Consider the following 14,575-nt stretch of genomic DNA (forward strand, 5'->3'; position numbering starts at 1 on the left):
TAAAGAGCATGGATTTAAGCATCTCCGGTAGGCATCTTGTTTTTCCAGTTTTCTTTATTTCTATTTTCTGCAGCTGAGAGTTTATTTGCGAACATCGAATCTGGACAATGCCTTTGCTCACATCACCAAAGCACAAGCAGAGACCTTACTGCTTAGTGTCTTCCGGGACATGGTGGTAGTGTTTAGAGCTGACTGCTCAATATGCCTTTACAGTATTGAGAAGAAGTCTGAGGGGTAAGTCCAGAGCATGTGACAAGTCACTCTTTGCTCCTGTGTATCATGTTTCCTCTGTAGTTTTTATTTTTTGAAACAGTTACTCTAATTTCATATTTAGTGGGGGATTTTGTTTGTTTTAAAAACAAGGAGTTTTAATTAGTGATATTCATACAGTATTTTTTAGCTACCAAGACAAGTAAATAAATAAATAAGCCTGCATTAACTTCTTCGGGTAATTTTACTGGATTCGTTTGAAAAAAATATCTAGTGTGGGATGGAGTAAACCTTTCAGATACTAATTTTTTCACAACCTTGAAAGCAGTGGTCAGTCACTACCTGAGTATCCGGACACGTGGGGAAAGTTAAGGACTCCACAGCCTGAAGGCACTAGGAGGCATGTCCTCAGCAGATGCACCTTTCCCACTGAGCTGGTGGTTGTGGTCTGGGCAGGAGAAGCGGGCAGTCCTGTTGCTGCTGTGTGTTGCCTGCATTCCTCTTGGCATCTGGTTGGCTTGCAGCGTTTAGATCATGCCTCTCGAGTTTTGTTTTGCTCTCAGGTTTTTTATTTGTTTGTTTCTTTTTTTAAGCAGCCATGAAGTGTGTATTTGGTAAAGTAGCATAGTGATTGAGGAGTAATGTAAAGATAAAAATTAAGAAATCTTACTAGTCTAGATAGAACCTATATCCTTTCTCAACCAACTAAGCTGTTTTTATACATTCTTCCCTAGCTTTTCTTCCCTTTTACATCTTACTTCCTTTCTTTCTCCCTCATCTCCCTGCGGATGACTCAACCTTGTCAGTCTGCTGCTTAAAGGATACTTGGGAAAGAGGGAACAATAGATAGAAGGCATCGGGTCATCCATAGTATGAAAACTAATACTTTTAATAGCGGGGGGTCGGGGGAGCAACCTTGCTAGCATTGTTTTTGAGGTGTGTGGGTTTCTCTTTTGTTGTTACAGTCCAAATACTACTGCTGGTATCCAGGTTCTTCAGGAAGTCTCCATGTCACGCTACATTCCTCACCCTTTCCTGGTAGTATCTGTCACTCTGACATCAGTGAGTACAGAGAATGGAATCACCTTGAAAATGCCACAGCAGGTATCATTCTGTTATGAGCTCTTTAGAATTGTCATCTCAGTATTTAGTTTTTTAAGTTGATATTGGGAACTGTTTATTTGTTCACTAAATAAATACTAAGTGTCTAGTATATGCCTTATGTGTAGATGCTGAGTTACAGTGACAAGCTAAATAAACATGGTTTCTGCTCAATAATAAAGAAGTAATTACATAAGTAATTATAATTGTAAGGTGTATACCAAAAGTAGTACAGGTTACTAAGAGTGTGTAACAAAAACGCGGAGTAGTCTGAACAATCAGAGATTTCTGTACCATTCAGGTGGAGACCTGAAGAACAAGTGATGGTTATCTAAGTAAAGTGTGTGTGTGTGGGGGGGGGGGGGGGGGGGGCGGGGAGGCTCGGAGGGGGGTGGCGGGCAGTTGAGGCAGAAGGAACAGTAGAGCAAAGACCCGTAGATAAGAGAGAACATGACACGTGCAGGGAATTGGAAGAGTTTCAGAGTGACTGAAGCATGGAATGTCAGGACATGAGTCCTGTTGTTGATAGAGACTTCAGACTTTATCTTAATTTTAAGCTGGATATTACTACATGTAAACTTTATAACATGTACTCTAACTGTAAGGAGGAAATGAACTAGAGTAGGACAAAACAGGATGTAGGGAGATTCTCTGGGAAGCATTGTAATGATCTAGGTGAGTTGCATTTAGTGGCCCAAACTTGGGCAATGACAAAGAAGATGGAAAGAAGTAGCATGGATTTACGTCTGGAGGACTCCCATTAGTTAATGATGAGGGAAGAGGAAGGAGAATGCTATCTTTTATGGTAAAAGCATGTAGTGGTGCCACCAGGACCCAGGTTGCATACCTTCTATTCCAAGGCTCCTTACATTAAACCAATGGTTTCCAAACTTCATATCAATGTGGAACCCATTTTCATAGGAAAATTCCATGTAGATTTGTCATCCCTGTCTGCTCAGTCTGTCTTTTTCTTCCTATTAAGGCACTTTCATGAAACTCCTTTAAAATAAAGATCCCATTTCCTCTGCAAAATATGTCATGGTAACCAGATAGTCATAGTTGATAAGGAAAAGTTCTGTTTTACAGAAGAATTCTAGGTAAAAGATGTGGGAGGAATGTAAGAATTAAAGAGTCGCCCAAGGAAATAACTGATTCAGGCAATGGTTATTAGGTGAAATCAGCAGACGAAAGGTTGGTGGGGGCTTTACAGTGAAAGAATGAGGTGGTCATACCTTAGTCTTAATAAGTCTTATCACGAAAGTGGGAGAGTGAGGTGTGGCATGCTTCCTGGGTGATGCAACATGAAGAGTTACTACCAAAAACATTGAACCCAAATTGTATAAAGTCATCTTCCATTCACAGGAAATACAGGGAATTTTAGTTTAACACCACAGGAAACAGAATGTAGAAGAGCTAGAATAAGTTAATGACATGGGAGAGAAAAGTATAGTAAGAGGAGACTCATCTAAATAAGACGTTCGAGCCATAACAGGTAATGTAATGCGTAAGTTCATTTGTATCCTGAGTCAGACTGACTATAAAGAGACACTGTTAAAACAAGTAAAGATATTTAAATATGGACTGAGAGATGACACTAAGGAAGAATTGTAAATTTTATTAGATGTGATATTGGCATTATGATTATATAAGCAAACATTCATATATTTTAGAGATGCAGATTAAGTGTATAGGAATAAAATGGCATGCTATCTTTAAAATACTTTGGCAAAATAAATTTTAAAAAAGGGATCGATAGAACAAATACAACAAACTCTTGATAATTGTGGATTAGGATGATTGGAATATGGGGTTCATTATACTATTCTCCGTACTTTTAATTATGTTTGCCATTTTTATATTAGGAAAAAAAGGACTCCTGATATCTCAGATACAATAGGCAATCAGTAGCATGAGTAGTGCTAGGTGCCCTGCTACAGGAGGGCATTTCACAACGAGGAGATATCTAACTTGGTAAAGAGCAGATTGAGTTCGAACTGTATAATAGGAAATAGATGGAATACGTCTTCCACAGAGGGAAGACCAAGATTGCTACAGCAAAGCATGGCTTCATTAATATTAAAGATTTTTAAAAAGCTAGCAGTGAGAACAAGTCAACAGTCAAATGCCTCCCTCATGAGAGGGAGCCCTTATCTCCGAAACCCCAATGAGAATAATCTTTCAGGGATTTGGGGAGGTAAGAGATGGTGTGTAGGGTTCCTTTAGATTTAGGGTTTAAAGGATACAGGTTGTCCCTTCTTTTGGGTTATAGGTTTCTGAAGAGTTCATTAAAATTGCCTGAAAATGCTGTGTGGTCACCTGTTCTTACATATTGTAATATTATCATTAGAAAATGTTGAATGCATGGGTCCAACTGAAGAAAAAAGAATTTGCTTCAGTCCTCTTTTTCTACCCTTTATGTGTAGGATATCAGTAAGCTTTTGTTTTGTGGGGGGTTTTTTTAGTCAAATTACTCTTCCTTTTTACAACTGAAGGTTTGTTACCACCCACTGTTTTTCTCATAATACCCCTAATCTAGACAGATTGTTCTCACTTTCCCAAAAGAATTATTCCAGCCTATCCATGTAATTTACACTTGTTCTTCAATTAGAGTACCAAACCTTTCCCACCTACCCATGTATGTCTTCCTCATCCTTCAAGCCTTCTCTAGCTATGCCACCTATTGAACTCTCTATTGCCACTGAATTGAACTCTCATTTTTATGAACTTCTGAAGGTCTCTTAATTTTTCCAAGATAATTCAGCTCAGCCCTCAATTTTATATTGATTTGCATGTTCATTAATTACATTGTGTTAAGCATTTCCTAGCCTAGTCAGAAATCTTCTTGTACATACCCACAGAGCCTAACAGAATAGCTACACAGGGTACACACTCAATAAATATTGTTGGTCGTTTAAACTGTAAACCTTAGGGATTAGGGAGAAAATGCTGAAAACATACCTAAAATTTAGTGTGGATTCAATTTCTTTTTCTTCAGGCTCGTGATGCAGAGAGCATTATGCTGAATCTTGCAGGGCAGCTCATCATGATGCAGAGAGACCGGTCAGGCCCGCAGATCCGGGAGAAGGACAGTAACCCGAACCAGAGGAAACTGGTAAGTGAATACACATCATCTAGGACGTTAACAATGTATGGCATCAGGATGAGGGAATAAAATAATTTAAGAGGAGAGTATTGTCTTGTGATTTGGACACTGAGAAAGTACGTGAAAATAGCCTTAAGCCTCAGGGAATAAAACAATTTGTAAAGGGTGAAGGATAAGGTCCCGAAATAATAGTAAAATGTTCCATACTCCAGATGTTATTGCTTAGGCATTATTTCCAAATTCTAATGGGAAAATAGTATAAACTGGTGAAGTTCATAGGTTTTGGTTTTTAGATTTAAATACACATACTCTGAAAGGCCAGGGGATTATTATTAACTCTAATTCTAAATAAGTTACCGTAATTTTCCTAAAAAGTTGCACTTGCATTTTGAAAGTCTTGGGAAATTAGTGCCTAGGAACTTAACCTACAGATTTAATAGGAAAAAAACCTGATTCTTGTCTCCTTTTCCAGCTGCCATTCTGTCCTCCTGTTGTACTAGCTCAGTCTGTTGAAAATGTATGGACTACATGTCGAGCAAATAAACAAAAGCGGCACCTCCTGGAGGCCCTCTGGCTGAGCTGTGGAGGGGCAGGGATGAAAGTTTGGCTCCCTCTCTTCCCGAGGGACCACCGCAAGCCCCATTCCTTCTTGTCCCAGCGGATCATGCTGCCTTTCCACATCAACATTTACCCGCTGGCGGTTCTGTTTGAAGATGCGTTAGTCCTCGGTGCTGTCAATGACACTGTGCTCTACGACTCTCTGTACACTCGGAGCAGTGCTAGGGAGCAGCTGGAGGTGCTCTTCCCCTTCTGTGTCGTGGAGAGAACCTCGCAGATCTACCTCCACCACATCCTACGTCAGCTGCTGGTCAGGAACCTCGGGGAGCAGGCCTTGCTCCTGGCCCAGTCCTGCTCCGCGTTACCCTACTTCCCTCACGTGCTGGAGCTCATGCTCCATGAAGTGCTGGAAGAGGAAGCTACCTCACGGGAGCCCATTCCCGACCCCCTGCTTCCCACAGTGGCGAAGTTTATCACCGAGTTCCCCCTCTTCCTGCAGACCGTTGTGCATTGTGCCAGGAAGACCGAGTATGCCCTGTGGAACTACCTTTTTGCAGCCGTGGGAAACCCCAAGGACTTGTTTGAGGAATGTTTGATGGCTCAGGATTTGGACACAGCTGCCTCTTACCTTATTATCTTACAGGTAACAGCTCTCTTCTTATAAAGATACAAGAATTAATGATCTTAAACTTCTGGGGAAAAAGAAATGTCCTGTTTTGACACTGTGATTGTGTTTAAGGAATTAATTCAGTCCTGTTTTCTATTCATTTTATATCTTTGCTTTTGAAGAACTTATTTTTATCAAATAGAAAATTTCTTTGAATATTAAAAAGGAACATTGCAGGTTTTTTTAATTTATTTATTTTCAGAGAGAGAAGGGAGACAGAGAGTGAAACATCAATGTGTTGTTCCATTCATTTATGCATTCATTGCTTGATAGTAACATTGCAGAGTTTTAAAAATCCTGTTTGTCCATAATTAGGCCTAAAACAGACTGATGAGTTTATAATACTATTTTGAGTAATACTGAAGAAGTATCATATTATATGTATTATAGTACATACAACATGAATATTACTGGGTTTGTCTGAGCCACCCCAGCATACATAATAGGTGTTTCCTTGTAGTGTGTGCTTGATGCGGGGACTCTGGTTAGAGCCTGGGTCATAGCAGGGCACCTTTTATGAGGCTCCCACAGTGAGTTAAGAGGACTCAGGCCTGCCCAGTAATTACTCTCATTGCAGTTCTTCTCAAAATAATGTGTCCTTTGAGACTCTTGAAAATTTGCTTCACTATATATTTGACAAGGCTGCTTGATAGTTTGTTGTTCCTGTGTGTCTGATGTGGATTTGACAGGCTGCACTAAAGTTTCGATGACTGTAAAGTTCTGTTGCTGATGTAAGAAGCTAACCATAAACCTGGTTTCAGACTGCCTGAGGCAGATTTCCTGTCGACAGTGACAACTGATTGAAACCAGAGATATTTCAGCAGAGGCTGGACGGCCATGAAATTCTGATTCCTTGATTAATCTTAAAGAGCCACAGAATCATAAAAATAGAAACAAATTAATGCAGCTGTTGTTGTTTTTTAGGTCACTCCTTAGACTTTCAGTGATCTCTGAATCAGTGAAATTGGAAACTTTTGTTCTATCAGAATCCCTAAGTTGCTGTGGATTAATTACAGTTAAACTTGTCTATTAGTCACCATTCCATGAAGGTCAGAGTAGGCAGTAAGGTTAAATTTGCGGAAGAGCCCTGGCCGTGTGGGTTAGTTGGTTTCTAGTGTTGTCCCATACACCAAAAGTTTGCAGGTTTGACTCCTGGTCAAGGCACATACTTACTTAGGTTGCAGGTTCTATCTCCAGTCAGGGCGAGTAGAGGAGGCATCCGATCCATGTCTCTCAAATCGATGTTTTTCTTGCTCTCTCTCGCTCTCTCTCTTTCCCTTCCTCTTTCTCTAAAATCAATAAACATGTTCTTGGGTGAGGATAACAAATAAATAAATTTGTGAAAGAATTATTTAGGATGCTGTTTGTGTAACAGTACTACATACTACTGCCCAAAGCAACGATTTTTAATTCCCGTCCTCAGAAAGCTGTCCCAGGAGACAGACCTGGGCTTTTTGGGAGTCTGGCAAATCTAGATTTTTATTCTTGCTTCAACAAGTTACTTAAGTCAGTTTTCTCATCTGTAAAATAGGAATGACGTACCCATTTTGCCGATTCACTAGGATAGTGGTCGGCAAACCGCGGCTCGCGAGCCACATGTGGCTCTTTGAGTGTGGCTCTTCCACAAAATACCACATGCGGGCGCGCACGTACAGTGTGATTGAAACTTCGTGGCCCATGCGCAGAAGTCGGTTTTTGGCCTGGGCGAGTGTATTTTGAAGAAGTGGCGTTAGAAGAAGTGGGGGTACGTTCGCTGAGGTCGACCCCTCAGATTGAGGATGTTTTTAGCAAAGGCCAGCTTAGGAGTACCCTAATTAAGTTAATAACAATGTACCTACCTATATAGTTTAAGTTTAACAAATTTGGCTCTCAAAAGAAATTTTAATCATTGTACTGTTGATATTTGGCTCTGTTGACTAATGAGTTTGCCGACCACTGGTCTAGGGGCAGTGAAAGAGTGTGTGTGAGGTTTATATAACGCTCTGGCATGTAGTGGGCGTTCAATATTCACAATTTACGTTACGCAGCACAGTATGCACCACAGCTCTTCCTGTCTGATACTTCTAGTGCTCCTTTAATTTCGCTGTTAAATTGTCCCCTGCAGTGTTGCAGCTGCATCTCTCCTCTGGGTTTAGGGAACCATGGAGATAAAGAGTTGCTCATAGTTTCCCAAATTATTTGCAGCATAAAAGGAATGCTTGTCTTCCTTGGTTGTTTTTGTAGAATATGGAAGTCCCAGCAGTAAGCAGGCAACATGCCACCCTTCTGTTCAACACAGCCCTAGAGCAAGGCAAGTGGGACTTATGTCGGCACATGATTCGATTTCTTAAAGCCATTGGCTCTGGAGAATCTGAGACACCTCCATCCACACCTACAGCTCAGGTTAGTTGCAAATTGGGCAGCTTCTCTGGGCATATACCCGTGTGGCATCCCCTCTAACCTCACTGCACATTGTGTGCACTTGCAGGAACCCAGTTCAAGCGGAGGATTTGAGTTCTTCAGGAATCGCAGCATCAGTTTGTCCCAGTCAGCTGACAACGTACCTGCTAGTAAATTCAGCTTACAGAAAACACTAAGTATGCCATCTGGGCCTTCGGGAAAAAGGTAAAAGGATGAAAAGCCATTATGCTTTTAGGGCATTGAGTGACATTGCATTTCAGGGCATTTGTAAAGTCAGATCTCATGAAAACAACTACTTGATCTACTTGCACTTCCTTTTGCAATTCTCAGAAAACTTGCCTTTCTTCTTCCTCCAAAGTTCACTTCTACAGTTTTCTGCCCCTTGTATTAGAGGTCTCAATATATCTGTTCGGAATGTAATTAACTTTAAATTACTTGATTATAGGATAAAAAGGAAGATAATAAAGCTGCAGGTAATCCAAAAGTCTTCTTACAGTCAACAGTTTTATCCTCCTTTCTAACTGTACTACTTGACAAAAAAAAAAAAAATTCAGTCCTCATATGCTTGATTGTCCTGTGACTCTGATTGGAGAGATCATTAAAACAGTGGGAGAGCAACAAGGAAGTACATCTGGAGATGGGAACCTCCATCCCCCGTGGGTGGGCTGTTGCTTCTGAGAGGTCAGCTGTGGACTCACACTGAACATTATAAAATAGAATTTCCCCGTTTGTGAGGTCCATGATTCCTTCTTGTGTTGCATGTTCTTGTCTCCTATTTTTTTCTTTTCCCTAATCCTTTCATATTGTTCGTATTGTGTCTGCAGTGCCTGGCACATAGAGCTTACTGAACTTTTTTTATTGTGATGTTTAACTGCTTTTTCTTATCACAGCCATTAATATCACCCCCACTTGCAACATACACACAATCTTGGGCTATATACACGTGAAATGCAACCTATAAACAATTGTCAGGCAAACAGAAGCTTCTCAGCCATACCCTGAATTTAAATACGAACGCAGACTCAGTGCTCACTATGTGCTAAGCATGGTTCTGGCATTTACACGTGTAGGTCTTTAATTCTCTCAACAACTGCTAAGGGTACATAAGGGTAGGTACTGTTGTTACCCACACGATTCAGGTGAAGAAACAGAGTCCAGAACATAAACTTGGTTATGTTCACACAACTAATGAGTGCAGAGCTGAGACTTGAGTCCAGGCCGCCTGCTCCAGGGCTGCCTCTCATGGAAGCACCACATACCGTTACAGACCAGGTGGGCACACCAGCCCCCACAGGTAAGGGAAGATAGACTGGATTTAGTGAAATTGTTAATTTTTTTAAATTATTTTTTTATTTGTATTTTTTAAGTTGTCTACATAACTCACATTACAAGACTTCATTTCACCTTTCTTCTCATTAGTTTCTATGATCTGATTTCCTCCCCTCTTTTCCTTGGTCTTTAAATTAAATATAGCATTTATGTCCTCCCTGTCTTTCCTTCAAGCAGTTACCACCTCTTGCCTGGTTTGGCTTTGCCTCCTGTTTTCTCCTATTCCATGTATTCATTCTACAATTACGCTGTAAAAGCCTGCTGAGTTCCAGGCATTGTTCAGCGGGTTGTGGTATCACAAGGAGGAGAAGACCTAATATTTTATTCTCCTCTTCAATCAGAATTAGATCTTGGATCTCTCACCTCCCTATCAGCGCACTCATGCTACTACGTAAAAGTATGTGAAGCCTTCCAGTAAAGGTTTTTCTGTAGCTTCCTTGTGTTCCCACTTACAGATGGAGTAAAGACAGCGACTGTGCAGAGAACATGTATATTGACATGATGCTCTGGAGACATGCTCGGCGTCTCTTAGAAGAAGTTCGGCTCAAGGACCTGGGTTGCTTTGCAGCCCAGTTGGGCTTTGAACTCATTAGTTGGCTCTGCAAGGAGCGTGCCCGAGCTGCCCGGGTGGACAACTTTGTGATAGCCCTGAAGAGACTCCACAAAGATTTCCTGTGGCCACTTCCCATCATCCCAGCCTCTTCTCTCAGTTCTCCTTTCAAGAACGGCAAACTCCGAACAGGTAGTGCAAGCTTGTGTCAAGGTACAGGCGAGTGTGTTTTACTCCAGGAACTTAGACATTTTGTAGTTAGTTGATATTCAAAGAAGTCTTTTCATTCCAAACTCAGAAAGAGATAAAAGCCGAGTTTTTGTACATCAGTCAGATCATCCACCATTTTGATCAAGGATGTGAATAAAGTAGAACCTATGTCTGAGACTGACCTTGAAGTCCAATGTATAAATATAGTTATCTCACATTATCAAGTTGAGAATTGACTGAATATAGAACTACCACACTTACTATGGGAAGGAGTTTTGGAATTGGTTAATCAAAATAAGCTAAATTGTTCCTTAACTGACAGCTCATTCCAGAGAAATGGTAAAAATGCATCTTTGAGAGCCCATCTCCTAAAGTAGGAGGGGACAAAGTGAAACTGCATTTTGGTGAAAGAAAAGTTAAAAGATAAGGTTTTTTAGTTCAGGTCTTTTTAAGGAAGACTGTTCTAATTGTCACTTAAGAAAATTGAAACAAAAGCCTTTAATTATGGCATTTGGAAACTTCATGTCATCTTAGAACCAAGGAAAATCACATCAAAGATGAACAGAATAAAATTTTGCCTAGTTCTAGTAAGATGTGATGATGTTAGATGACTCCTGGGTGGCATTATCTAGTCAGTCCATTTTGTTACAGCCCCCAGCCCTGGTTTATGGGCGGGGGATGCAGTGTAGGACAGTAATTGGCTTTTAACTTCTAATATTGAGCGAGTTCGGGAAGAGAAGCTGAAAGGACTGAATTGGAAATGGCAGTGTGTGCATCTTGAATTTCCATTTTCTTGTTTTTGGGCCTGCCTTGCAGTGGGAGAGCAGCTGTTAAAATCTCAATCAGCTGACCGTTTCTTAAACCTTGAGATAGATGCTGGCCTCTCTAATGTCCAGCGAAGTCAGAGCTGGCTCAGCAACATTGGCCCTACCCACCATGAGATAGACACAGCCTCATCCCAGGGACCACAAATGCAAGACGCCTTCCTGTCACCTTTATCTAACAGAGGTGAGTGTCACTTTAAGGCCTAGCTCTTCCTCAGTTCCTTTGGGAGGGAGTTGAGGTGCTGCAGCACTTCAGAGAGAGAGCTTCATTCTTCTTTGAAGAGGCTTCCTTGAGGATTACCCATTAGCATCTGCCGGGTAGGTGAGGGTCGCTAGAACAAGGCCAATTGGCCTTGGCTATAGGCCACCATATTTATTTTAGGTAAAATGAAATAGGCAAAATCTTATTACAAATCAGCACTAATTGAACTTTTGCAATAGATTTTAATGTACAGAAACACTGACTTTGAATCTCATGTAAGCAGAATGTTATCTATTCCCAAATAAGAATTCCATTTTTCTCATAAGTATACCTGTATCATAAAAAATTGTACTCACTTATCTTTCTTTTCGTTTATTTTAAAATGTGGACATTTTCTTTTTTTCTTTTAACTTCCTACATAATATCCTTATTTTTGCCTCTTAGACTTTAAACCCTAAAATATTTACTATCTTGCCCTTTACCAAAATATGTATGCCAACCTCTGCTCTTAAAGTAATGGATAAGGCCTGGCCGGTGTGCCTCAGCAATTGAGCGTCAACCCAGAAACTAAGAGGTCACCAGTTTGATTCCCTGTCAAGGCAAATGCCCAAGTTGTGGGCTCAATCCCCAGTAGGGGACATGCAGGAGGCAGCCAATCAATGATTCTCTCTCACCATTGATGTTTCTATCTCTCCCTCTCCCTTTCTCTCTAAAAATCAGTAAAGGAAAAATTAAAGAAAGAAATGGGTAAGATAAAATTTGAGGAATTTTTTAAGTGATTTATGTTGCTTAGGTTTATATAATTAGGAGCAACTAGTAGTAACTAATCTGATTTTCTGCAGTTTTCTTAATGGCCAGGTATTCACCTGTCATCACTATAAGCTGCTGCTATGTGGGTAGGCTTATAGATGCCATTATTTTTTCTTCAAGTGTGGTAGAATACATAAAAAATTTACCTTCTTAACCATTTTTAAGTATGCAGTTCAGTAGTATTTATAATTCCCATTCACATTGTTCTACCAGTATCCAGAACTCTTTCATCTTACAAACTAAAACCCTATACCTATTCATAACAACTTCCCATTCCTCACTCCCCAACTACTGGCAAATACCATTCTATTTTATATCTCTATGAATTTCACTACCTTAGATACCTCATGTAAATGGAATCATGCAGTATTTGTCTTTTTGTAATTGGCTTATTTCACTCAGCATAACATTCTCAAAGTTCATCCCTGTTGTAGCATGCATGAGAACTTCCTGTAATATCTCAGGTAGAGTAATATTTCATTGTATGTATATACCACATTTTGTTTATCCATCCATATATTTGGGTTGCTTCCACCTTTGATTATTATGAATAATATTGTAGTGAACATGAAAGTATATATCTCTTTGACACTGTTTTCAATTCTTTGGGGTATATATCCAAAAGTGGGATTGCCAGATCATATGGTAATTCTGTTTTTAATTTTAATTTTTTTTTGAGGAACCATCATATTTCCATAGCAGCTATACCATTTTACATTCCCACCAATGTTGACAAGGGTGTTGAGGTTTCTATACATCCTTGCCCACACTTATTTGCTGGTTTTTTTTTTAAATATTAGCCATCCTAATGGACATGAGGTGGTACCATTGCTCTTTTTTTTAAATCCTTGCCTGAGGATATTTTTCCATTGATTTTTTTTGGGGGGGGAGAGTGGGAGAGAGAGGAAAAGACCGAGAGAAACAGCCATGTGAGAGAAATACATCGATTGGTTGCCTCCTGCACACGCCCCCTGGCCAGGGAGGAGCCTGCAAATGAGGTAGGTACGTGCTCTTGACCTGAATCAAACCCAGGACGCTCTAACTGTCCAGGGCCCATTGCTTTTTTTTTTTTTAAAGAAACTTTTTAGAGATCATTTCAGACATAAAGGTTGAGATAATGGATCCACGTATCCATCACCCAGCTTCAATTACCAACTCATGACCAAATTTGTTTCATCCACTTTTGGTATTTTTTTAACCAAATCCAAAACATATATTTTGTGAATATTACAGTATTTATCTCTAAAAGGACTCTTTAAAAATTAGCCATAATACCATATCATCCTTCTAAAATTTTAACCCATCAAATATCCAGTAAGCTTTCAGAGTCCAATTATTTCTAATTCATAATTGTCTTTTATGGCTTGGCTCAAGGTCTAAATAAGGTTGATAGATTGTGATTGTTATGTTTTTAATTCTCTTTTTAGTGATTATTCCCGTCCCCATCTTTTTTTTTTCTTCCTACTTATTCATTGAAGAAACTTGCTTCATGGATTTCCCCATAATGTGGATTTTGGTGATTACATCTTGATGATTTAGTTTGTTTCCTCTGTTTTTCTTGCCAATTGGTCATTGAATCTAAAGACTTACCAGATTATAGTTCTTTTTTTTAATAGGTAGTAGCATGTTTTTCCATGTGAAGGCACATAATGCCTGGTACCTCTCTAATGGCTTTTTTAAAAAATTCACGTTTTTATTGACTTCAGAGGGAGGGAGAGGGAGAGAGATGGAAACATCAATGATGAAAGAGAATCATTGATTGGTTGTCTCCTGCACACCCTTCAATGGGGATTGAGCCCACAACTCAGGTATGTGCCCTGGTCAGGAATCAAACCATGACCTCGTGGTTCATAGGTCAGTGTTCAACCACTGAGCCACACTGGCCAAGCTCTAATGGCTTTTTAAAAAATACCTACTACTGTTAATCTAGCTTGGGAATTTTAGCAATGGATTTATGTTTTAGTTTCAAACTCTTCAAGAGAAATCAACATCTAAGAAACAGCCAATATTTAAAACTAAAGTTAAAACATTTTCCACATGAAGTTAGTTTATAACTTTTGGCACTTCTCCATCAGGCGATGAATGCAGTATTGGTTCAGCCACAGACTTGACTGAGAGCAGCTCCATGGTGGATGGGGACTGGACAGTGGTGGACGAAAGCTTCTCCACGCTCAGCTTAACGCAGTCAGAGCTAGAGCACATCTCCATGGAGTTGGCCAGTAAAGGGCCTCACAAATCCCAGGTCCAGCTGCGGTGAGTGTCTCGGCCTCTGAACGCACAGAATCCCTACTTGGGATATTTGGGCAAATAAGGTGCAGGGGCTCCTTTCCTGGTAGATTGCCCTTCTGACATCTAGATTGTTCTTAGCTGCATATTTCCTTCTCAGTTACTCTGTTTCTGTTTCTGTACAGGTATTTGCTACACATCTTCATGGAGGCAGGATGTCTGGACTGGTGCATTGTCATAGGCTTGATTCTTAGAGAATCCTCAATAATCAACCAGATTTTGGTGATTATACAGACGACAGAGGTAGATGGAGAGATGTTACAGAACATAAAGACAGGGCTGCATGCGGTGGACCGTTGGGCCTCTGCAGACTGGTAAGTGCTGG

The 14,575-nt window shown here is 40.2% G+C and overlaps 1 protein-coding gene across 4 annotated transcripts in view; it reads left to right on the forward strand.

Annotated features, from left to right (window-relative positions):
* RIC1 (RIC1 homolog, RAB6A GEF complex partner 1) overlaps nt 1–14,575 on the forward strand; it is a 102,502-nt gene that overhangs the window by 83,995 nt on the left and 3,932 nt on the right. For all 4 annotated transcript variants that reach the window (XM_070431620.1, XM_070431621.1, XM_070431622.1 and 1 more), the window contains 10 exons: nt 74–234; nt 1,176–1,314; nt 4,307–4,423; nt 4,887–5,615; nt 7,863–8,021; nt 8,107–8,243; nt 9,824–10,110; nt 10,945–11,136; nt 14,040–14,217; nt 14,376–14,564. In XM_070431620.1, the coding sequence (XP_070287721.1) occupies nt 74–234; nt 1,176–1,314; nt 4,307–4,423; nt 4,887–5,615; nt 7,863–8,021; nt 8,107–8,243; nt 9,824–10,110; nt 10,945–11,136; nt 14,040–14,217; nt 14,376–14,564 (2,288 nt within the window). The remainder of the gene's footprint in view (nt 1–73; nt 235–1,175; nt 1,315–4,306; nt 4,424–4,886; nt 5,616–7,862; nt 8,022–8,106; nt 8,244–9,823; nt 10,111–10,944; nt 11,137–14,039; nt 14,218–14,375; nt 14,565–14,575) is intronic.

This window comes from Myotis yumanensis, unplaced genomic scaffold (genome assembly GCF_028538775.1).
Source record: "Myotis yumanensis isolate MYYU_CA2020_CCGP unplaced genomic scaffold, mMyoYum1.0.hap1 SCAF_12, whole genome shotgun sequence".
In the NCBI taxonomy this organism is placed as follows: domain Eukaryota; kingdom Metazoa; phylum Chordata; class Mammalia; order Chiroptera; family Vespertilionidae; genus Myotis; species Myotis yumanensis.